Source organism: Bos mutus, chromosome 5 (assembly GCF_027580195.1).
Source record: "Bos mutus isolate GX-2022 chromosome 5, NWIPB_WYAK_1.1, whole genome shotgun sequence".
NCBI classification, from domain to species: Eukaryota; Metazoa; Chordata; class Mammalia; order Artiodactyla; family Bovidae; genus Bos; species Bos mutus.
The window spans coordinates 103,356,677-103,380,173 of NC_091621.1; the positions used below are offsets into that span (position 1 = coordinate 103,356,677).

The 23,497-nt window shown below is 64.0% G+C and overlaps 1 protein-coding gene across 2 annotated transcripts in view; it reads right to left on the reverse strand.

The window, feature by feature from the left end:
• The window catches only part of GRAMD4 (GRAM domain containing 4), a 66,407-nt gene that overhangs the window by 12,026 nt on the left and 30,884 nt on the right, over nt 1–23,497 (reverse strand). For both annotated transcript variants that reach the window (XM_070371427.1, XM_070371428.1), the window contains 4 exons: nt 21,203–21,323; nt 5,270–5,390; nt 1,825–1,886; nt 82–214 (listed from right to left, as the gene is read on the reverse strand). In XM_070371427.1, coding sequence (XP_070227528.1) covers nt 82–214; nt 1,825–1,886; nt 5,270–5,390; nt 21,203–21,323 — 437 coding nt within the window. The remainder of the gene's footprint in view (nt 1–81; nt 215–1,824; nt 1,887–5,269; nt 5,391–21,202; nt 21,324–23,497) is intronic.

Sequence of the window (23,497 nt, forward strand, 5' to 3'; positions counted from 1 at the left end):
CGCATGGCCGTGAGCTGGGTCCCGGGGGCCCCTGGGTGGTCCCGCTGTACCCCACCACCCCGACCTCCGCCAGGGCCCCACCTCCGGGCACTGAGGGGCTCCTCGGTCTCCACGGTGCTCTCCTCGGGCTGGAACCGGAAGTCCTCCACGTACTCCCCGAACTTCTCATAGAACCACTTCTGGACCCGGGGGCACAGCCCCTGGCTCCGTCGTTCTACAGGACGGCGGCAAGTCTCAGTGAGGGGCTCAGAGAGAACTGGGGCGGGGGGCTCGGTGGGGGGTGCTCCCGGTGGGGCTGCTGGGGGCACGTCCAGGGCAGAACCGGGAGGGGCTCCGTGTCCTGAAGACAGCCCGGACCGCATCCACTCACGGTGCACTCCAGCCAGCCACGCGGACACTGGGGGTCCCCCGCGTTCCGAACGCCGACCCCCAGCTTGTCGGAGGCTATCCCCAGGGCAGGTGCGTCCAGGCAGGCGCTCAGCCCACTGAGGGGCCTGTGCTGACCTACCCCAACCTGTACTGGCCACACTGATTTGTCTGGGAAGGGGCCAGGTGGGCACTCGCCCCCAGCCACCCCGAGCCTGAGGACCAGCCAGTGCGGGCGGGTGTCAGGGGTGGTGCTCTGGTGCGGGGGGTGCAGCCCAGAAAGTGAAGTAGTCTCTGCCTTTGGAAAGCCACCCCATCAGAAAACCAGCCCAAATCCCAGGGATGAGTCTGTCCCTTCGGGGGCGGGACGTGGAGTGGCCTGCAGGGGGCGCCATCCCCCCACAGTCAGAGGGGGACTAAGGGCGCACAGGCGGCCACGTGTCAGCTCGAAGGGACCGGGGCCTGGGGCCGACCCGAGTACAGTGCAGGGGCCACCAGACCACAGCCATCAGCGTGGACCTTGGCTTAAGGGTGGGCTGTGGGGGCGGGGGGCCGTGGAAAGACCCCGCCCCCGTGCACCTGTGCGGGAGGCCCATCAACCGCCACGCACTGCGAGGGTCTTGTAGGGAGGGGGTCCCCTGCGCTCCTGGCCTGGAACCTGGGCCTCTGGTCATGAACCGTGAGGACCCAAGGAGACTATGACCCACGGGACACCCAGCCAGCCTGGCGCCACGTCCAGCACCGGGGCCCTGGGGAAGGGGCAGCTCCCTCTCTGAAAGGCAGGCACAGGGCCCCTGCACAGAGCAGGAGGGGGGCCGGGACCCACTCTGGCCCCCGAACTCAGCCCCCACCCGGAGGTCACGTGAGAGGCTTCCCCTCTCGGATGGCAGTCTCCGCATCTTTACCCCGCACAGCGCTCAACTGAGGGTCCCTCCGGGGTGGCTCTCTGAGCCCGGGCACGGCTTCCCATCAACAGTCAGCCTGCGAGGGTCCTGGGTCCGAGGCCACGCAGGCCAGGGACCGCTGCGGACCAGGCCCCTCCAGAGCCAGGCGGAAGCCCAGTTCCCTCCCACACCATCCTCTTAGTGACAGCTCCAGAAAGGGCCCAGTGTGGATGGGGACGAGGAACGCGAGCCCCGGGCGGGAAGAAACGGCACCGGAAGGTTCTGTGTCCTGACCCGGGGCGGGGGCTGCAGCCCGCCGCCCACAGCTGCCCCCAGCGCCCAGCCTCCGGGAAGGGAGCCCGGCCAGGGCCATGCGGCCAGAGTGACCACATGGGGAGGAGGGCGGGGCAGGCAGAGCGGCCGCCCTGTGTCTGTGCAAAAATAAGTCCAGTTCCGATGGGATGTCTCGCACCTGGTACAGAGACTCCCCAATGGGCAATCAGGGACCCGACAGGAGGGGGTCCTGCGGGTAAGCAGGTGCCCCCGGGCACAGAGCCACCACCCCCAGGCCTACCTGCTCCGTTATTGACCTGGGCCTGTCCTTTCGGGGGCTGCTGAGCTGGCGCCTCCTCGGCTCTTAAAGGGGATGGGGATGGGGGCGGGGGGAAAGCAAGATCTCTGTTAGTTCAAGACACGGCCTGAGTCCAGGCTCAGCAAAGCCACACCCAACACGCCGGTGCCCAGTCCCATCCGCCCGGCTCCTTCTGGGGTCCTGACTGCCCCATTCAGACTCGGGCTGAGGGCAGCGGGGCAAGCACAGAGCTACATCCCTGACGGGCACACAGTGTGCAAACATAGAACTCTTTCTTTCCCATTAACTTTGACTCATTTGTTTATTTACTGTTAAGCTTGGAATAACGGCTTCCCTGGTGGCTCAGAGGTTAAAGCGTCTGCCTACAATGCAGGAGACCTGGGTTCGTTCCCTGGGTCGGGAAGATCCCCTGGAGAAGGAAACGGCAACCCACTCTAGTATTCTTGCCTGGAGAATCCCATGGACAGAGGAGCCTGGTGGTCTACAGTCCATGGGGTCGAAAAGAGTTGGACACGACTGAGTGACTTAACTAAGCTCGGAATAAACAACTCTTATACCCTGATAGCTCAGTTGGTAAAGAATCCGCCTGCGATGCAGGATACCCTGGTTCGATTCCTAGGTGGGGAAGATCCACTGGAGAAGGGACAGACTACCCACTCCAGTATTCCTGGGCTTCCCTTGTGACTCAGCTGATAAAGAACCCGCCCGCAATGCAGGAGACCTGGGTTCTATCCCTGGGTCAGGAAGATCCCCTGGAGAAGAGAACAGCTACCCACTCCAGGATTCTGGCCTAGAGAATTCCATGGACGGTACAGTCCATGGGGTCGCCAAGAGTCAGACTGAGTGACTTTCACTTTCATACTGATTCCTGGGCCCAGTGAAAAGGTACTTATCAACACACACACTACAAGCACCATGCAAGGCCACAGGCTGGGTGACCCCTGGCCGGCAGGCTGCGCCCAGGTCCCAGCTGGGTCCGTGCTGAGCTCCCTGCCCTCGCGGTCTATCTTGCCGCACCTGACGACAGCAGTCCCCGGCCTTGGCGCCTCCCCGGGGCTCCCGTCCACCTGCCGGCTCCCGACCACAGACCTGACTTTCAGCCACAGGCCCCGACGGTTGGGCCCCCACCTCTCAGGCAGTGCCCTGTCCCTCAGGCAGCCCACCTGCCCCCCTCGCCCGGTGGCGGGCTTCTGACTCTGCCGCTTCACAGTCCAGCAGAGAGCCCAGGATGTGGGGAAACTGGCACCCCAGGCAGACCTCGGTGGGAGCGGGGGCGGGGGCTCCCCCAGGACAGACCGTGGGGCCCAGAGACCCTCAGCAGGTGCACACGCTCTGCGTCCTGCTCTGTTCCCACGACCGAGCTGTTTTTAACATTTACTTTATCTGCTTGGCTGCACCGGGTCTTCATTGCGACATGCAAGCTCTAGCTGCAGCAGTTGGGCTCTCGTTCCCTGACCCGAGATCGAACCTGGGCCCCTGCACTGGCCACCAGGAGTCTCCCCTGCACAGTGTGATCTTACAACAGGGAAGAACCTTGTGTGTTTGGTCACAAGTTAATCACTAAAAGGATGTGGCTTCAGAATAAAGTCATTACTTCTGCCCCAACAACCTGTCTCTCGATTACTGGCCTGTCGTGCAGTGAGCAGGACAAGCCTGGACTCGGGAACAACCCCAGTCCAGCATCTCTGGGAACCGACCCGGTCTGCAGGTCCGTAACCGCAAGCCGTCATGGCCGTGCGGTGCCAGAGCAGGACGCACAGTGGACCGGCTGGACCAGAGGGCAGGGCGAGCAGGGGCCACAGATGCAGCCTCGTGAAGGCACGGACAGGGAGCCAGCAGACAGAGGCGGGCCCAGAGAAGGGAGCCGCGGTCAAGGAAGAGGGAGCGAGGCCTCCATGCCCACCCCTCCCAGTGGCCAGGCTGCCCAGAAGACCTTCCATGCCCAGGGCTCCTGACAAACAGGGCTTTACTGGGAACGGAGTGGGGCCAGGGCACGAAGGGACTCCATTCCCACCCTGGCTCCCTCTGTTCCCAGGCAGGGGCCTGGGCCTTTGCCAGGATGGTCTTTGAACCGGCTAGGGGTCCCAGACATGGGGGTGCACCCAGGAAGTGCTGATGGCGGGCTCCCGGGGAAGGCCGGGCCCAGGCATTCAGCTGGGTACGCGCGGGTGCAGAGACACTCAGCGCCAAGCCGCAGCTGGGCTCGGGTTCTGGGTGGCCGCAGGCGGGCCCGGGGTCTCCGTCCGATGATACTGACCCCACAAAGTCACCCACTGAAACCAACAGGTAGGGGCCGAGCTCGCGGGGCAGACCTGTGGGAGCCCACAGCGCTCCTCCCGAAGCTGGGGCAGGGCACCTGGCTGCCCCGCGACGGAGGAGCCTGTGGGAGGAGGAGACGGTCCACGGCAGGCTGGCCTGGAGGTCACGGTGGGCGCGGGGCGTCGCCACAGGCAGTGATGCCTGTAGGGAGGTGTCCAAGGGGGCAACAGGGGCAGCGGGCGGCGGCGGGGGAGCGTGGGAAAGCACCAAGGCAGGGTGGCAGGGCCGCAGGTCCTGGGAGCAACGGGCAGCCGAGACCGGGGGACGCAGGGAACCAGGGGGCTCCGTGAGCTGCTCTGCAGCCCTGCTTCTCTGCAGCTGAGACTGGGGTACGCAGGGAACCCGGGGGCTCTGTGAGCTGCTCTGCAGCCCTGCTCCTCCGGGGCCCCAGGGCTCAGCTGTGACTCCTCTCCCTCCCCTCAGTGCGGAAAAGGAACACCCGCACCCCTTTCCAAACGAAGGCCCCAGGGCACAGGAGGGCAGCTGCCTTCCTAAGACCACGGCTCGCCACGGGCACAGGCAGGACACAACCCAGGACTTCGGGGCCGGGCCCGCCGGCTCCGCCCGCCCCAGGCCCTTGCGGCATCCTTGAGGAGGCCTTGGAGGGGCACCACCACTCAGCAGGGGCCTCACTGAGGACCCCTGCCTGGGGCAGCGGTACACACAGCCCCGGAGTAGGGAGGGCGACTCGCCACAAGTGCTCCGTGAGAACAGAGGCCGGGGCAGGGGGCCCACAGGCCTCCCGGGAGGGCTGAGACCCCACCTGGAGGGGAAGACGGGACAGCAGAGGCCACAGCGCACTGGGGGTTGGCCGCCAGCATCTGGGCAGGGCCTTGGCTTGGGGACCCTGACCGCCAAGGGGCAGCGTTACCTGGCTCCGCCCGGCCCCGCAACATAGATGCCCGGCCCTCCCGCCTCCCGCCCCCAACACAGACAACCTCCCCTCCCCGCCTCCTGCCCTGGGGGTGGTCCTCACACGGCTGTCCCTGCCTCTGGCCCTGGGGGTCATCCTCACCTGCCCTCCCCACCTCCTCCCTGGGGGTGGTCCTCACCTGCCCTCTACACCTCCTCCCTGGGGGTGGTCCTCACGGCCCCACCGCCTCCTCACCTGGCCTTCAGCACTTCCTGGACCTTCTGCTCTAGCTCCATCCTGCGCTGCCGCTCACGGTCCAGCTCCTGCCGCAGCATCTCCGCGTTCGTTTCCTCTCGCAGCTTCCGGAGCTCCTCCTCTGTGAGGGAGAGCAGCCAGGTGAGCATCACGTGGCCTGTTCCGCCCACACACAGACGTGCCAAGGGAGCGCTCAGACACAGACAGCGGCTGCTGCCCCGCTCCATCCTGGGGGTCACCCCACACCTGCACGAGCGTATCAACCGGGGCTCCTCTTAAGGCCCAGGTGAGCTCTCGGTCAACGCACGCTGAGGGTCTCTTTACTTAAATAAACCAATTCAAGACAGACGCACAGAAAGGCCCTTCACCGAACCCTCTCCAGGGGCAGGATCCCCCGAGGAAGGGATGCTGGTGGCGCCTGGTCACCCACAGACACACTGCAGTGTGAGCTGTGCTGGGAGGCCTTGGCCACTGAGCAAAGCCCCTGCGAGGGGCAGAGAGCCTACCGCTGGCTGCTGACCACCTGAGGCCCGACAGCAGGCAGATGAGAGACGGCAAGAGAACAAGCTGGCGCTCGAGAAAACCCGCACCAAGAAGGAGCGCCTGCATCAGGGACGGACAGACGGACGGACACACCGAGGGCCAGGGGTCCCGGGAGGCAGCATGGGGGAGGCCGAGGCGGCGAGGCCTCGGGGTGAGTGAGCACAGCCCCACTACGGGGTGGGACCAACGTCGCCACGGAGCGAGCTCGGGAGGAGGCGGGGGTCAGAGGAAGGAGGGGGCCCACAGGCCCGGGAGAAGGGGCAGCGCGATCAGCTGAGGACGCGAAGACACAGGGCCCCAGCACGCCCGGGGCGCAGGGACCCAGGGGAGGGGCTGCTGGGACACAGGACCCGGGAGTCCAGGGATACAGGGACCCCGGGCCCCTGAGGGCGCTGCTGAGACACAGGGGGGCCCCTCAGGGGCCCCGGGGCGCAGGGACCCAGGGCCCCCAGGGCTTCCGGGACTCAGGGACCCAAGGCCCCGCAGGGGAGCGCCGGGGCGCTGGGACAGGGCCCCCAGGGCGCTGCTGGGACACAGGGACCCAAGGCCCCCGCAGGAGCGCTGTCCAGGATACAGGGACCCCCGGGCCCCTGCAGGAGCGCTGCTGAGACACAGGGCCCCCCGGGCCCCCTCAGGAGCGCCGCCGGGACGCAGGGACCCAGGGCCCCCGCAGGAGCGCCGCCGGGACTCAGGGACCCAAGGCCCCCGCAGGAGCGCCGCCGGGACGCAGGGACCCAGGGCCCCCGCAGGAGCGCTGCTGGGACACAGGGACCCAAGGCCCCCGCAGGAGCGCTGTCCAGGATACAGGGACCCCCGGGCCCCTGCAGGAGCGCTGCTGAGACACAGGGCCCCCCGGGCCCCCTCAGGAGCGCCGCCGGGACGCAGGGACCCAGGGCCCCCGCAGGAGCGCCGCCGGGACTCAGGGACCCAAGGCCCCCGCAGGAGCGCCGCCGGGACACAGGGACCCAAGGCCCCCGCAGGAGCGCCGCCGGGACACAGGGACCCAGGGCCCCCGCAGGAGCGCTGTCCAGGATACAGGGACCCCCGGGCCCCCGCAGGAGCGCTGTCCAGGATACAGGGACCCCCGGGCCCCTGCAGGAGCGCTGCCAGGACACAGGGTCCCCCAAGCCCCCGAAAGAGCACTGCTGGGACGCAGGGACCCAGGGCCCCCGAAGGAGCACCGCCGGGAGACAGGGACCCCTGGACCCCTGCAGGAGCGCCACCAGGACGCAGGGACCCCTGGGCCCCCGCAGGAGCGCTGCCAGGACACAGGGTCCCCCAAGCCCCCGAAAGAGCACTGCTGGGACGCAGGGACCCGGGGCCCCCGAAGGAGCACCGCCGGGAGACAGGGACCCCTGGACCCCTGCAGGAGCACTGCCGGGACACAGGGCCCCAGGGGCCCCCGCAGAAGCACTGTCCTGCCCACCCACGCCCTGACTTTGGCCATGACACTCACTCCAGACTTCGGGCCTCTGAACTTTAAGAGAATCAATACACCGTCTGAAGCCCCCATTTGTCAAAAGCCGTCATGGTGGCGACAGGGAGTGCACACACGCGTGGGCGCACACGCACACAGGCGGATCGCTCGGCACCTGCACGAGCTGGACACCCCGCGACGACGCCCAGGCCCAGAGACGGCGGCCCCACGGCGGCCCCTGCCGCTGCCTGGCCTCCACCCGCCACACCCCAGGGACGGGGGAACACGAGCTAGAGCTCCAGCAGATGCGCCTCCCGTTCCGAGACGGCGGGGTGGAGACGGGTGTGTCCTCGTGGGCTCGGGCGGCTCTAACGAAAAACCCCAGAGTGGGCGGCCTAGACAGCGGACGCTTGCTTCTCGCAGCCCTGGAGGCTGAACATCAGGGTCTGGGGCTGGCAGACTGGACTCCTGGGGAGGACCTCCCTTCTGGCCTGCAGACAGCTGCCCTCCTGACAGGGCACTCAGTGAGCTCTGGCGCCTCTTCCTCTGCCAGCAGGGCACTAACTCCGTCCCGAGGCCCCACCCTTGTGATCTCAGCTAACCCGAGCCGCCTCCCCCTGGGGCTGAGGGCTTCCACGTACAAACGACACAGGTGCAAACACTCGGTCCAGGACAAGGAACAAACCGGGGCTCGCGGCCAGGACAGCGTGCCGCAAGCCGGCCGCCGGGTGCAGCCTTCCCGGGGTGTGCACCCGCACAAGTGAGGCCCTGACTCCCAACAGCCCTGCAGGGTGTACCTCGGCAGCAGAGGGGGCGACAAGGCCCCCTGACCCTGTGGGTGCTGCCTCCTCCAGGCCCTGCGAGCTCCGGCCGCCAGCCAGGCAGCAGGGGAACCCGGGCACTGGCCCCCAACCCCCACCGGCCGTGTCCACGGGACCTTTTCAACAGCTGCCAAGAAAACACGGGAGCAGCCCCCGGACAGAGTAACGTGAACTCTGACAACTGTGACAGAAGGACAACACGCCCTGGGCCGGGAGGTGGGCAGATGGCCGAGCCAACAACACGTCAGCCCGGGGTCAGGGCCACGGGAATGCTGGGGGCACCAAGGCTGGTAAACGGGCAGCACTGGGCTCCAGGGCCCGGCTGAGGGTCATCTCAGCGCCGCCTCTGCCCTGAAGTCAGCCCTGTGTGTGGTGAGCGGCGGCTGCGGTCTGGATGGTGGGTCACAGGCCACCCCAACCATGGAGCTGAGCAGCTGCAAGGGAAACTCCACAGGAAAAGCCACGTGTGGACGTGTTCCAAAAGGCATTCCTGAGACCTCGGAGTACGACTGACTAGTTCCCCAGAGTCAGGGGTGAGGACTGGAGCCCAGGGGCGGCCAGGACAGCCCTGAGGTCTCAGCAGCGCCGGGGCAGCAGGGCGACCTCTGTTGCCCTCGCTCCTGGTCTAATGAGACCCGGAACCTTCTTTCTGGACAGGACGGGGCTCCTCTCCTGTCCTGGCCGCCTCATCAGACCCGGGGACACGAGACCCTGAAATTCAGGGCACGGTCAACATGACAGCCCTGGGCCCCCCACCTGGACGGACTGGTAGCGCAGCTGTGTCTGCACGGCGGCCTGCGCCCCAGTCCAGCCCGAGCCACGGGAGACCCTGCCCCTTCAGGGGCGCCCACAGTGGGCAGCAAGGCGAGGCGCCGGCCCACCTCCCACGGGGCGAGCTCATGACTCGCTAGATTTTGCCAGTAGCCAGGGAAAAACGTCCAGCTTTGCTGAGGGCTGGGACCCATTTGCTGGGTAGAGTCCAGGGGGCCTCCCTGCCTCTCCTGCTGGGACTGCCCTGCTCTGGGCACACGGGGCTCAGCAGTCTTCAGTGCCCCGCGGGCCCCTCCCACCAAGACTCCTCGAGAAGACCCTCCAGACGAGGGGCCGGGAGAACTCCACGCCCACCACCCAGGGAGATGGCCCGCCCGCTCCTGCTGCCCCCGGCTTCCCCAGAGGCCTCTTCAGGCCCGCTGGGAAGCAGGATGGCCCTTGCACCACACTCCAAGCTCCCCAAGGACCATGGCCTCATGGATATGCGTACCAGGCTGGCGAGAACCGGGCAGAGAGGACACCAGCGGTGCGGGTGGCCGTGGTGGGAACTCACGAACAGTGCCAGGAGTGAGCGGCCAGCCGCCACCCGGGGGGACCACCTGCATCCTGCACACCAGGCATGGGGGCCCCACCCCACCCCCAGGCCTCAGCCACCCCCGCCTCCTACTGGGGACCCTGGGGACCCCGGCTATGAGGACTTGAGGGTGCTCAGATTCCCACCCGTGATGGACGTGCCCACAGGGCGCCCGCTGGGAGGTGGCGGGGGCACTCAGGTGACTGGGGGTCCAAAGCCCTGACACGTGATCCACCCAGGAGCCCTAGCCTCCACAGGAACCCCCACTCTGCCCCACACCAAGCCTGGTTGTGCCAAGAGGCCACTGCCTCATGTATAACTCCATCAGCAAACACTCGCTATGCACGTGTCACACACCTGGAGCCTCTGTCAAAGCGGGGACGCTGCCGTGACGCAGCACCCGCACCCTGCCTGGGGTGGGCATCCGCTGGTGCCCCAGGCACATGTGAACTGGCTCCAGTCCAGTCGCTCAGTCACGTCCAACTCTGCAACCCCATGGACTGCAGCACACCAGGCCTCCCTGTCCACCACCAACTCCCACAGTTTACTCAAACTCATATCCATCGAGTCAGCGATGTCATCCAGCCATCTCATCCTCTGTCGTCCCCTTTTCCTCCTGCCCTCAACCTCTCCCAGCATCAGGATCTTTTCCAATGAGTCAGCTCAACTCATCAGGTGGCCAAAATATTGGAGTTTCAGCTTCAGCATCAGTCCTTCCGATGAGCACCCAGGACTGATCTCCTTTAAAATGGACAGGTTTGATTTCCTTGCAGTCCAAGGGACTCTCAAGAGTCTTCTACAACACCACAGTTCAAAAGCATCAACTCTTTGGTGCTCAGCTTTCTTTATGGTCCAAGTCTCATGTCCACACATGACCACTGGAAAAACCATAGCCTTGACTAGATGGACCTTTGTCAGCAGAATGATGTCTCTGCTTTTTAATATGCTGTCTAGATTGGTCAGTTTTTCTCCCAAGGAATAAGCGTCTTTTAATTTCATGGCGGCACTCACCATCTGTAGTGATTTTGGAATAAAAATAAAGTCTGCCACTGTTTCCATTGTTTCCCCATCTATTTGCCAGGAAGTGATGGGACCAGATGCCATGATCTTAGTTTTCTGAATGTTAAGCTTTAAGCCACCTTTTCCACTTTCCTCTTTCACCTTCAACAAGAGGCTCTTTACTTCCTCTTCATTTTCTGCCGTAAGGGTGATGTCATCTGCATATCTGAGGTTATTGATATTTCTCCCAGCAGGCTTGATTCCAGCTTGTGCTTCATCCAGCCCAGCATTTCTCATGATGTACTCTGTATATAAGTTAAATAAGCAGGGTGACAATATACAGTCTTGATGTACTCCTTTCCCAATTTGGAACCAGCCCGTTGTTCCATGTCCAGTTCTAACTGTTGCTTCTTGATCTCAAGAGGCAGGTCAGGCGGTCTGGTATTCCCATCTCTAAGAATTTTCCACAGTTTGTTGTGATCCACACAGTCAAAGCCTTCAGTGTAGTCAGTGAAGCAGAAGTAGATGTTTTCCTGGAATTCTCTTGCTTTTCCTGTGATCCAGCGGATGTTGGCAATTTGATCTCTGGTTCCTCTCCCTTTTCTAGATCCAGCTTGAACCCCAGGGCCCCCAGAAACAACTCCCAGTGGGCCTCCTGCCCGATGCACGCAGGCCTCTTCTGGGAGGACTGGCGGTGGGAGAGCCGCGGCCCTGGCGCCACGTGGAGACAGCCTGCCCTCCTGAGCGCCTAGAGCTCTGCTCAGCCTCCCATGGGACCCACCTCTGAGGCACCCCCTGCCCGGCCAAGGTGTGAGTACCTGGTCCCACAGGTACTCAGTACAGGCTCACAGGGAGAGAGGCGGGTGAAGCTTCCCGGGAACCCCTCAGACACCTGCCCCTCCCCAGCTCTGGCCGCCAGCTCCTTGCAGGGATAAGAGTGCATCCCCAGGGGGAGCAGCCTCAGGCTTGGCTCGCGGGGGGGGGCTCCCACAGCCCTGCCAACCACCTTTCAAGGGCAGGCCAGGGAGCTCCACGGGGGAAACAGGTGGGGCTCCAGGCCATCGCAGCCTTGCTCCTGGGGCCACGGGCGGGGTGCTGGGTGCTCTCCCATCTGCTCCTCTGGCCCCCAGTACCCACACGCACCCCAGTCGCCTCCATGGACCTCGGTGTTCAAGCTCCGGATACCTCCTCTGCCCGTGGCGCCTTCAGCAGGAAACCACGTTTTCCTCAATGCGCCTGAACTCCCGTCCCCTGCCCCTCGGCTGCGAGAGGTCAAAAGCAGCTAGGGCCCAGCACGCGGGACCGTCAGCCAGGGCACCCGGGCCGACGTGAGCACGTGTGGTCACTCAGCTCCCGTTCCGAGCCCTGGGGGTGCTCTGCGTGTGGCTGCAAGTGTGCAGACATGCTCACGTCCCGAGTCCTGGAGGCCAGGGGCCTCGGGCTGTGACACCTCACCCTGGGCTCCTGACAGAGCCCCCTCGGCCCTCTCTGCCTTCCCACAGCACCACCCCCTCAAGCTGACCCCCATTCCCGGGGCCGTACCCTGCAGAGCCGGAACCGACGGCTCCTCCCTTCTAGGAGCCCTGCCCACCTCTCTCCTCAAAGCCACCACCCCCCCAAGCCAGTGCGGAGACAATGGCCCTGCAGACAGGAACCTCTGGACACAGCCTGGCGAACCTACTCATCCCCGCTGACCGCAAAGCCAGGAGAAGCCTTCCCGCCTTTTCTGGGAGCCTCCTCTCCCGGGGGCACAAAGACGAATGAATATGCCCCATCGACATCCTGATCATTCCTCTCCCTCAAGTCCTTCCTCCGAGCGCAGGCCTCCCGCAAGGCTGCGTGACCTCTAAGCCTGGAATGATGATTAGACCCCACGACGGTGGACACTGCGGGCCTGCTGCCTCCCACAACATATTTAGATCAACTGCAGCGCAGAACCCTGCTGGATCCTTGCACAGGACAAAGGCAACGCAAATCCCCAGAAATTTCCTCCTCCTGCTGTCAGACGGAGAAGAAACGGGCGGCTGCTCCTCACCAGGCGGGAAGTGCCGGGCTGGTCGCTCAGGAGGCGGTCTCCCCTCTCCTGGCCTCCCAACAGGCCCGTGTCCTCGGGGGCTGCTGGCTTCTGTCCCGGGTCTCTCCTTGGGCCCCGGGACACCCTCCAACCCCAGGCCCAGCTCGTGGCTTGTTCCAAGGCAGTATGGCCTTCTGCCCACAGGCCCCGGACACTCCTGGCTACAGCAATGGGCTCCCCACACATTCCGGCTCCATCAATCAGGGGGCCATGAGGATCTCCTGTAGGTGGGGGGTGGAGGTGCGACGCCACGTACAGGGTCAGCAGGAGGAGCCCCTCAAAGAGCCCCACGCTGACTTCCTACTGCTGCTGAAAGGAGTCACCACCGACATCAGGGCAGGGTGTATCCTGACAGCCCTGTGGTCAGAGTCTGAAACGGCGCTCAAGGGGCTTGAGGTGAGGCGAGGGCAGGGCTGGCCTCTCTGGAGGCTCCGGGGGATAACCCACGTCCCAGCCTCTTCCGGCTTCCAGAGGCACCCACATTCCTTGGCTTGTGACCCCCGCCATCGGGGATACCACCCCAACCTCTGACTCCATCATCACGTCTCCTCCTCTTTCTCTGACCCCCCGCCTCCCTCTCCTGAGGACGCTCGTGACGCCCGAGTCCACCTGGATACTCCAGGCCCATATCCCATCACAGACCCTTCACTCAATCACGTCTGCAACGTCCCTTCTGTCATAAAAGGTGACACAGTCACAGGGTCTGGTGATGAGGACGTGGGCACTGGGATTCTGCCCACCAGACTCCACACAGACACAACTCTCTCGGGCCAAGGAGGCCAAGCAGGGCCTGGGAGGAAAAGGACGATCCCCCTCTTTCCATCTGGCCCAGAGAGGGTCTTCCCACTCCCAGGAATCGGGCGATTTTAGAAGGTTCGGGGCTTCTGAGTCAAGTTCCAGGCGGGATCCTGGCTCCCCTGGCCTCCAGCAGACGTCCTTCCCGTCCCCCGGCCGGCCCTGGCCACCTGCCAGGTCAGGAGACAGCACCAGGCCTTGGAGAGGTGAGCAGAGGCCAAAAAGCAAAGACGTGCCCTCCTCTGGCAGGTCATGGCCTCTGGGGGTGCAGGGGCCCCTGTCAGCCCCCTCCTCCCACCTCTGGGTGTGTGTCCCCATCACCCAGAAACAGGATTTGCCAAACACCCCACTGATGGTGCTTCCGAGCTTGGCCAAACTGTCACAGTGAGAAGCACCCACGCAGAGGGCATCCCGGAATCAGCCTGCCACGAGCCTGGGACTCGCACAAGCGTGTCCCGTTGGAGGCCCGCCCGCAGGTGGCTCTCATGAGCCTCTCGGCACCTCTGCAGCCATGCAGGTGGGCCAGGACAGGGACCGTCACACCTGCCCCCACACAGTCACAGGTGTGGGGGGGTCCCCTGGAGTAGGAGCCATGGGCAGGCAGGTGGGAAGGCCGCTGCACCAGCCGTCACGGGACTTGCCCGGGTCACGGGGCACGGCTCCCAGCCTGATGCTGCTCTCCTCTCCAAGCCCTGGTGCCGTCTGCTGACCTGGCAGGTGGCCAGGGCCGGCCGGGGGACGGGAAGGACGTCTGCTGGAGGCCAGGGGAGCCAGGATCCCGCCCGGAACATGACTCAGAAACCCTGAACCTTCTAATATCGCGGGGCATGCCCGGGGCAGAGATTGGCACCGTAATTTCCTCACTGCGCCCCCACCCAGCAGGACAGGTGAGCAGAGCCGGCTTCCACCAGGACCAGCTCCCAGGGGCACACAGCCCGCCCCTGCCCACCTCCCACGAGAACAGAGAGAATGTAACAGGGAGGAGGCAGCAGGGAGCAGTGTGAGCCCAGAGGGACCCTCAGACACACAGCTGCTGTGCTGACTTCCGGAAGCGCGGTTTCTGCAGCCAAGATGCCTCCTTGGTGCCTCCTGGAGGCCACACAAGCCAGACTCCGCTCCAACAGGAGCCTCGGGCCCCACCAGGGCACCCGACACACCAGCGCTTTCAAAGGGACGAGGCGGACGCGGCTCCCCGAACGCAGGACCACCGCTCCCGCGGCCGGGCGTTTCCTGCTGCACCCGCCCACCAGGACCCGGGCAGCCCGCCCATGCGGTCCAGCCCCCCCGCCTCCCCAAGATGCGCAGGGACAGCGCCCCCACGGCCCATCTCCAGGGAGACGGCGGGCCAGGGGGCACCTGCGTTCATGCCCACCCACGCCCACCCACTCCCCAGCCCCCGGTGAAGACAAGGCGAGAAAGGAAGACGGCTCCGAGACTATTTTTAAACCCGTAGAAGTAGAACTCTCAAGCGAGAGTCCTCTTGGCACACAATTCAACAGGCCCCAGCCACCGCCGAAAATAAAAAATCAAGTGATGATCCTTAAAAAACTGCTTCCCACTGGCCAGGTGTGCAAATGCAGGGACGACCCGCTGCACTGCTTCTGGGCCGTGGTCAGGTGGCAGGCTGCCCGCCTGGAAGCCCACCCGGGGGTCCCAGGCTCTGCCCTTCACATCCCTCCTCAGTGCTCCTTGAGTTCTCCCAGCCCCTGGCCTCCCAGCCCGGCCCCCTGCTCCCCCAGCCTGAAGAGAATCTTCCCAAAGCGCCAGGTATGGGGTCATGAGCCGGGAGCATGCTTGTGGCAATCCCCCTGTGGCTTCCTGCACCCTCTCCCCTCGGGGAAGCCAGCTCATCACAGGCAAGGCCCTGCTTTCGCGGGGAACTTCCGTCTGCGTCTTCCCCAGCATTCACTGGCTGCTGGACGCAGAGGCACCGTCCAGGAAGCGCTGGCATCACGCCGACAGCCAGCAGGCGGCGCGGATCTAAGCTCTGACACGCCCACGAGACAGGCCGCACACCACTGCCTTTCAGACACGTTTTAGGAAACCGACCGGGGGCCTGGGGTGAAGGAGCAGAGCGTGAACATGTTTCTCATGTAAAATAAGCTGGAACAGGATCCCAGGCCGCGCTTCCACTCTCAACAGCTGATTTTCAGGAACCAGGGGCCGCCTTTCTGCAAGAGGTGGCAAGCTGACCTGACGGCCCCGGTCCAGGCTCCGGGGCTCTGAGCACGGCCGGCACCGACCCAGGGGACGTGTGTGCCCAGCCCCCACCTTGCTCCTCCTGCCAGCCGAGCGAGCCCTCGGGGCCTGGGCGGGGGAGGTGCCCGGCTGGGCACAGGGCCAGCTCGCCTCTGTCCAGCAGGGAGGCAGGAGCAGACATTCGCAGGAGTAAGCAAGAAACAGGCTCTCAGTTCAGAGCCGGCCCTGTGGGTCAGACACAGGCCCTTCAGGGCCCGTTTCGTCTCCTCCCAGGCCCCTGTGACACGCTCGGGCAGTTTCATCTCGTCTTCGTCCGCTGGTTATCCGATCTGTTTCCTCCCTTCCTGGCTGTCTGGGTCACCCATGTGCTGTCTTCCCGAAAGCGCAGAAACCACTCGATAAATGCATCACCACCAAGCTGAACTGTCCGACCCGGCCTCTGGCACGGACAGTTTATCCTCTCAGCTCAACATCGCAGAATAAACAGGAGTGGGGTCGGGCCTTTTTGGTTTGTTGCTCGTTTAGAGCCAGAACCCCAGAGAGACATCTGCAGGGTGGGTGCAGAGGTATCCACCCAACGCCACACCTGACCCCGACCCCGGCCGGCTGTGGGCGGCTGCCCTGCCGGACGCCTCCACCGGCAGACACTGGGCAGGCCTGAGGCCTGCTGCTCTCAATGGTGAGAAAGGGCTTCGTCGGCCTGAATCACCCAGACTGGCGCCCAGAAACTTCCTTCCTTCCAGCCTCGGCATCCAGAGGGGGGCTCTGCAGGCCGCGGGAGGCTGACGGCCACCCTCCTGCCCGCCTCCCCAGCCACCTTCTCCTGGAAGCCCTCCCACGGCGTCAGAGCTGGCCACACAGTCCCACGGCTTGTCGGGGCAGGAAGGGGAGCTCCCGGCAGCATCACGGCTCAGGGGCAAAGGGCCCCCCGCTGCTGGAGCCTCCCTCCCCAGGAACGACCGCAGTGGCGTGCCGGGGGCTGAGCCGCACACCCCTGGTACCACCCTGCAGCCCATCGAGGTAGGAGCCCACAGGCCTCACGTCCACCCAGGAAGAAGAAACAGCTCGGCGATATGGACCCACACCCAGCTCAGGGCTGGCAACCCTGAGGTCCCAGAAGCAGCTCCCTCCAAGCTCCAAAGTCCGTGCAGGTCACTCTGGGAGGCGCCTGCCCGTGCAGCTGACGATGGAGGAGCACCTCCCTTCCCAGAGCCCGTACCCAGCAGGCGATCGATAAATGCACGCTCCTGCTCAGAAACCGCGCAGCAGTCTGCGTGTGTCCGTGCCCAAACAGCAGTAACAACTGAAATGCATTTCAGCCAAAATGAAAATGGATGGTGGCTTTTCATTTATTTATGTGCTTCTTTAACAAATTTAGCCTCCTGCTCCTGGTCCTGAGCCAGGACCCACTGCAATCTCCCATTCTTCATCCCTTCGCCATCTCCTCCCAGGAACACTTGTACTCTTCAATATTTAATAACTGAAGAAAGCCGCTGTAAGCCTGGGCTATTTCCTTCTCTCCGAGAAGAATAACAGTCTGCTTTTGGAGAAAAAGTACTACGGATAATTGAATGGAACTTTAACACAGACCACTCAGGCGCTTTACAGATGGCGGGGGGCCAGGCTCTGGATGGTGGAACGTCCACACCACCCGCCCGCTCGGGGCTGAGTCAGAAGCCAGAAGCCTGGGGCCACCTCCGAGCAAAGCTCCCTGCCACCACCACCATCCCCTGCAGACCCGGGCGGGGTGGCCCGCCCAGCACACAGATGCAGGCTCAGAGGCCACCAAAACACCTCTGTGGGTCCACAGGGCGCCGACATCCTTCCTTCCACACTGTGCTCCCCTGGCTACCGGGATGAAGAGACAGGAGGCAGGGACAGGCTCTGTGCAGACTCCAACTCTGACCAGGTTTCCCTACAACACCTCCCTCCGAGCACGGAGCTCCGATCGGAGCCTCGGGTTAGATGCTCAGGGTAGAGGAAGACGCACAGCCACACTCTCCAGACTTCCTGCTAAGAACCACCTGTAGCCACAGAACAGGATGCAGGGGTGCAGTTACCACCTGTAGCCACGGAACAGGCTGCAGGGAGCAGGCGGGTTGCCCACACCACAGCCACAGGGCCAACCCATGTGGGACCGGAAGAGCTCTGAGAACCACTCGGAGAGGCCTCCACGGTGTGATGCAGCATGGGGAAAGCATGCCAACGTGGATCTGAAGGGCTGGAGAACCACTCGGAGAGGCCTCCACAGTGTGACGCAGCATGGGGAAAGCATGCCAACATGGATCTGAAGGGCTGGTTTGCTGTTGTTTGGTCGCCAAGCCACGTCCAGCTCTTTGTGACCCCGTGGACTGCAGCCTGTCACCCTCCTCTGTCCATGGGATTCTCCGGGCAAGAACACTGGAGTGGGTTGCCACTTCCTTCTGCAGGGGATCTTCCTGACCCAGGGATCGAATGTGTGTCTGCTGCTTGGCAGGCAGACTGTTTACCACCGAGCCATCCGGGAAGCCCATCTGAGGTGCACAGATACGGATGTATTTGCTTCTGTAGAAACCGATGGAAGGACGAGCTGTGCGGTTACAGACGACTGGTTATCTTCATGGGAAGAGGGACTGAGGGACCCCGGGAGAGACGGCTGACGTCTCTGACTATTCCCTGACTCTGGAAACATGGAAAGAGTTCAGACCACCGCAACACTGGATCTAATTCTAGAATGAACACGGCAGTGTGCGTGGCGGGACAAAATGACATCCCAGACCCCCAGGTCAGATGTGCTGAGGACGCTCTGACCTCAGCCTCATCCTGAGGAAACACCAGACAAACCCAGCCCATGGCGGGGCCATCTGAGAACCAGGGAGGCGGAGGCACGGTGACTAAGACTCGTGGCCGTGTTTATAAGTCCCCGATCTCGTGAGGACACCCTGCAAAAGCCCAAGATGCTCTAAGCAGAGAATCAGCTTGTTGCTTTGAAAGCTGGAATGTGAAGGGGAAAATTCAGCACGCCTCCTGCCTTTCTATACAAACTACGTTTCCGGGCAACCAAGGAGTTAAGTTTTCAGAAATACATTGATTAACAAATGGAGAAAGAAATGTCGGAAGTCGAAAATTACCATCTACAACCTCTAATGAGAAGATGGACGGAAGCCTTCATGACAACCAGGTCATGATACACATGAGAAACGGCCTCAAGGAAGCACACCCACCCACCACACCCTGTCCACCCCCCACCGAGGAGGGGGCCTTCTGCAAGATCACCCCACCCCCACTGAGGGACAGAGGACACGCTGGCTCGCGTGCTGGGACTGCGGGGATGCCCTGAGCAAGGTCCAGGGTGGGCAAGATGCACCTACCAACCACAATTAACAGACCCTGCTTGTGATTTCGGAGAACTGCCCTAAAAACGACCAGACAACTGGGGAAGTTTGAGCGAAAGTTGGATATCTGATGCTATTCAAGAAAAACTTGATTTTTCAGTTGTGATGCAAGGCTGTGCTTAGTCGCTCAGTAGTGTCTGACTCTTTGCAACCCCACGGACAGTGGGGAACCCACGAGGTTCCTCTGTCCATGGAGATTCTACAGGCAGGACACCGAAGTGGGTTGCCATGCCCTCCCCCAGGGGATCTTCCTGACCCAGAGGTCAAACCCAGGTCTCCCGCACTGTAGGTGGATTCTTTACTGTCTGAGCCACCAGGGAAGCCCTAACTCATTTTTAAAACATAATCAGGGTTTTCCCTGGCAGTCCAGTTAGGATTCCACACTTCCATGCAAGGGGTGCGGGTTCGATCCCTGGATGGAAACTGAGATCCGGCATGCCTTGCCCCGCAACTACTGAGCCCCCAGGCTCCAGAGTCTGTGCTCCAAAGAGAGACGCCATCGCAGCAAGATCCCCACGCACTGCGACCAGAGAGAGGCCCCGCTCGCCACCACTCGAGAAAGCCCACACACGGCAACCAAGGCCCAGTGCAGCCAAGGAAACGATTATTTTTAAAAACGCCCATCATCATTACCCCAGGCGGTCAAAGTGGAGCTCTGCACTTCTACGACACGAGCTACCCGGCGTTTCACTCTGCTGATAGAACACTCGGGGCAGAGCACAAGGGCCGGCCCGAGCAACACCGATCCGGACCCAGGCAGCCTCCTCTCTTCTCCGCTCTTCAGCCCCGCGTGGGCCTCCCTGGGGGTTACAGCCGTCCCGGCCCCCCACCTCTCTGATGGACGCTTTCTCCTCACCCACCCTGCCTGGTAACCCCTTCTCCTGGAGGCCTCCCGCCGCCCCTACCCCAGCAGGCGGCCCACCTCCCAGGCGGACGCTCACAGACCCTTCCCTGCCTGGGGGGCACCTGGTTCTGTTGGTTCCTCCGCTGGACCCATGAGAGGCAACTGCACAAAGCGTCGCCCGCGGGTACTCCCCACCTGGAGCCGCCCAGCACGGCCACCACACGGCAGGCCCGCTCCGCTCTGGAGAGACGGCCTGGCTGCCCCTCCGTTCGTGCGGCTGCACTGGGGGAGCTCAGCACAGACCGAGGTCACAGGGACAAGACTGCACGAGGCAGGCTGCTCTCGGTCTGCAGCGCCCAGGGACCGCGCCTGGCCCGTCTCCCCAGCCACAACCTCAGACTCCCACGGAGACCGAGTGCTCAGTCTTGGGGCTCAGACCCTGCGGGCGGGCGAGCGCTGGCCGGCAGGGTGCAGGCAGGCGCACATGGAGTCCAGGCCCTGTACACACGTGTGTGCCAAGGAGGCACTGACCAGGAAGAGGGGCCTGGGGGAAGCCGGGCGGCACCTGGGTGGCAGACAGTGCACGGAGAGGCAGTGAGGGCCACGCGGCCCACCTCCCAGGAGGAGAAGGCGGGCCCGGCCCCCAGCCTTCCCACCAGGGCGTGTGCCGGCCAGGGGTCCCACACGCTTCACGGGTGACTCGGGCTGTGGAGTCGGGGTGCCCACAGCTGGAGCTCAGACCACGCTGAGCACACACACGAGGGAGACGCCGAACAACAGGGAGAGGGCACGTGGGGACAGAGGGCGAGGGCACCGCGTGCCTGGTCCCACCCATCAGAGGGGGACCCCGGCCGGGCAGGACTGGCATCGAGGCGCCTTGCCCTGCACCCTCCCTCCGCCTGGGGCCCAGGCGGCTCCGCCTGTGACTTGGACGTGCCTGGCTCTGGGCACATGGGGCAAAGCTAATTCCCTCTCCCTCTGTGGTTCTCCCCCTAAACGCATCAGCCCCATGCTGGGGTCAGCTGTGAGAACAGCCTGCCACACACGTGGGCTTCAGGGTGCGTCTGCCTGGATTGACTCCCTTACTAGTCGGAGGACCTAACCCACCAGGAGGGCCACCGTTCTCGGCTCTGGAGCCTCTGTTTCCTCGTCTGTAAAGGAGGAGGACAGAGGGGTGGAGAGGGGAGCCACAGAGGACAGGAAATTTCAGATCACCCCCAAAACCTCTGATGGATTCTGATTAACCACAGCAGCGCGCCAGACTCTGAAATGATGAGAATTTCTGGGGACATTTTACTCCTTCCCCTCGTCTGTCCTAGAAAGTAAAGACTTCGCAGCCACGCAGACGGGATTCAGACTCAGGAGGCGAGGGCCGTGTGGGGACGTCCACGCGGGGCCACGCCTGTCCCCACCGCTAGCCTGGCAGCACCCACTGTGACCCCTGTGTGACCCGGCTGTACTCCTGCAAGACTGTGCCCTCTGCCCGCTGCCCCCACCCCCCCACCGCCCTACAGGTACTCACGTAAGAAGTGTTTCTCCAATAAGGCGATTTCCAGGTGACCTTTGATCTCATTTAAGCGATCAAACTCTGTCCGGTTGAAGTCCTGGACTCCTGCAGCCATGATGAGGGTCCCTGGACCAGCCTAGAAGGAGAACCCCAAGAAAGAGCTCAGAGCTGCCTGAAAGCACCCTGGTCCACATCACCTGGTTCTCTCACCACCTGGCCCCTCAGGGTACCCCGAGGCCCCGCGGTCTGGAAAGGCCGCTTCCCAGAGCGCCCCCGGCCTAGGAAGGCACCGGCCCTGCGTCAGACCCTGCGTCAGTTCACCTCGGTTTCACCTGCCGGGGAAGGGACATCTCGGGCAAAGCAGACAGCCTCGGAGCCCGGGCGAGGCCAACGTCCAGAAACGACAAACTGAAGCCGCAGTGTGCCGCGCGCCTCCGACGGGTCACAGCACAGCTGTCGGAGCAGAGGGAAGGGACGCACGGAAGCCTGCCCCGGCCTGCGCGCTGACCTCCTAGGAGGGCGGCCCAGCCACGGGGCCGGGTGTCCTCCGCCTGGGGGGCCGGCTGGCGCCCGGGGAGCCGCAGCAACAGGACTCCGCGGAGGGCGCCTCCGCATGCCAGGTTCCAAGGGGAGCGAACTCCAAACAGGGCCCTGTCCTGGCCCATGGCGGCTCATTAAAGCCACCCCCCGCTGTCCTGCCAGACTCAGGGCAGGCTCCGGTTACAGGCTGCCGCTGCCCACTGGCGTGGGGCGCATCTATTGGTGTGGCCAGGCCTGCCCGGGGCGTCCTGGAAACTCCCCTGGTCACCCCACAACTACACCCTGCCACGCAACAGGGCCATCTGACTCCGGGTCCCTCCCAAAACGGGGTAAAGCAGGAAGGGGACACCCAGCCCAAACATGGTCCGTGACCGACTCCCGCACACGTCGTCTCGTCTGGGGCCACAGCCCAGGAGGGAGAAGCAGACACTAAGACTCTGGCCCGGGGCTGCCCTGTCCTGGCCCCTGACCTCCTGGACCGTGAGCTGCTCTGGCTACTGCAGCACAAGCTCCCAGATGGCAGGGACCAGGCTGGCTTCATCTGCCCAACCCCTGGGCCCCCCCGCGCCCTGCTCGCCCACTCGCCTCACGGACAACGGTGCCCTTCCCCTGCCCATCCCCGGCCTCAGCGAACAAGGTGGAGGCCCCAGGGCGGAGGGCAGAGGTCGGCCTGGGAAGGTGGCCCTACATGGATCCGGATGCCGGGCTCACCACATCAGAAACATCCCCACCGAGGCGGGCAGAGCGGCCCCAGCGCGTGAGCCTGCGTCCTCAGAGGGCTGAAAAGCGGGTCGGTCTCCAAGCAGCTGGAACTAAGCCCGTTTGGAACTTGTCCCGGAGCTTTCAGATCCCTTCAGGGCCCCCGGGTCTGAGGGAGGCTGGGATCACACGGCTGTGGCCAGCTCAGAGCTGAGGGCCCTCGGGGGACAGCAGAGGTCACGGGGCGCACCCGCGGGAGGCGCTGGTCACGTCCACCAGGACGACACACGACCTGCCCGCACGGCAGTGGTGGCACAGGCCACGTGGGCATGAGGCTCGCGGGAGTGACCCAGGGTCCCAGGGGCAGAGGGAATAAGAAGGACAGCGTGACCCGCTGTGGGATGCTGGCCCGTCCCCGCCAGGGAGAGAGAGAAAGAGAGAGGGAGCCCCTTGGGACTGGGGAGGTAGCCTGGAGAGTCATTTGTACTCACAGCCCTGGGCTTGCCCCGCCCTGGGTCCTCACGGGCCGGCTGGTCCCACCCCCACAGGAGGCGCCCCTTTCCCAGGACAGGCCTGTGACCCCCACGGCGTCCCACCCGGTAGATGCTGCCAGCCTACCAGGAGACACAGCAAGTGAGGCCCCAGCCCATCCCTGACCCGGGGGCGGGGGAACAGAGGCCATGCCCAGGCAGGGCGCTGCCCTCCGGGCTCCGCAGCTCCAGCCCGCCTGATCCTGATCGGATGCTGGCTCTTAGGAGGCAGTGCTGATGAATTATTCATTGCCGCCAGGAGCAGGCGAGCCCGTCCCTGTTCTGTTACGAAGCATTAATAATACACGGGGCCAGGCAGGCGGGCGCTCACAGCCACTCCTGCAAGGAAAGCCTACCCAGGTGCTCAGGGAGGAACCGCCAGGCCACCAGCCGTGGGGTCCACGGGGGCGGGGCTGTCCACAGCTGGTGGGGCAGGGGGGCTCCGGGCTCCTTCACTGACGATGGGGAGATGCGGGCAGCTGTCCCCACAGCGGGGAGCCAGCCGTCACCCCTGGCCAGGAGGGGACTGGGGGAACATGCC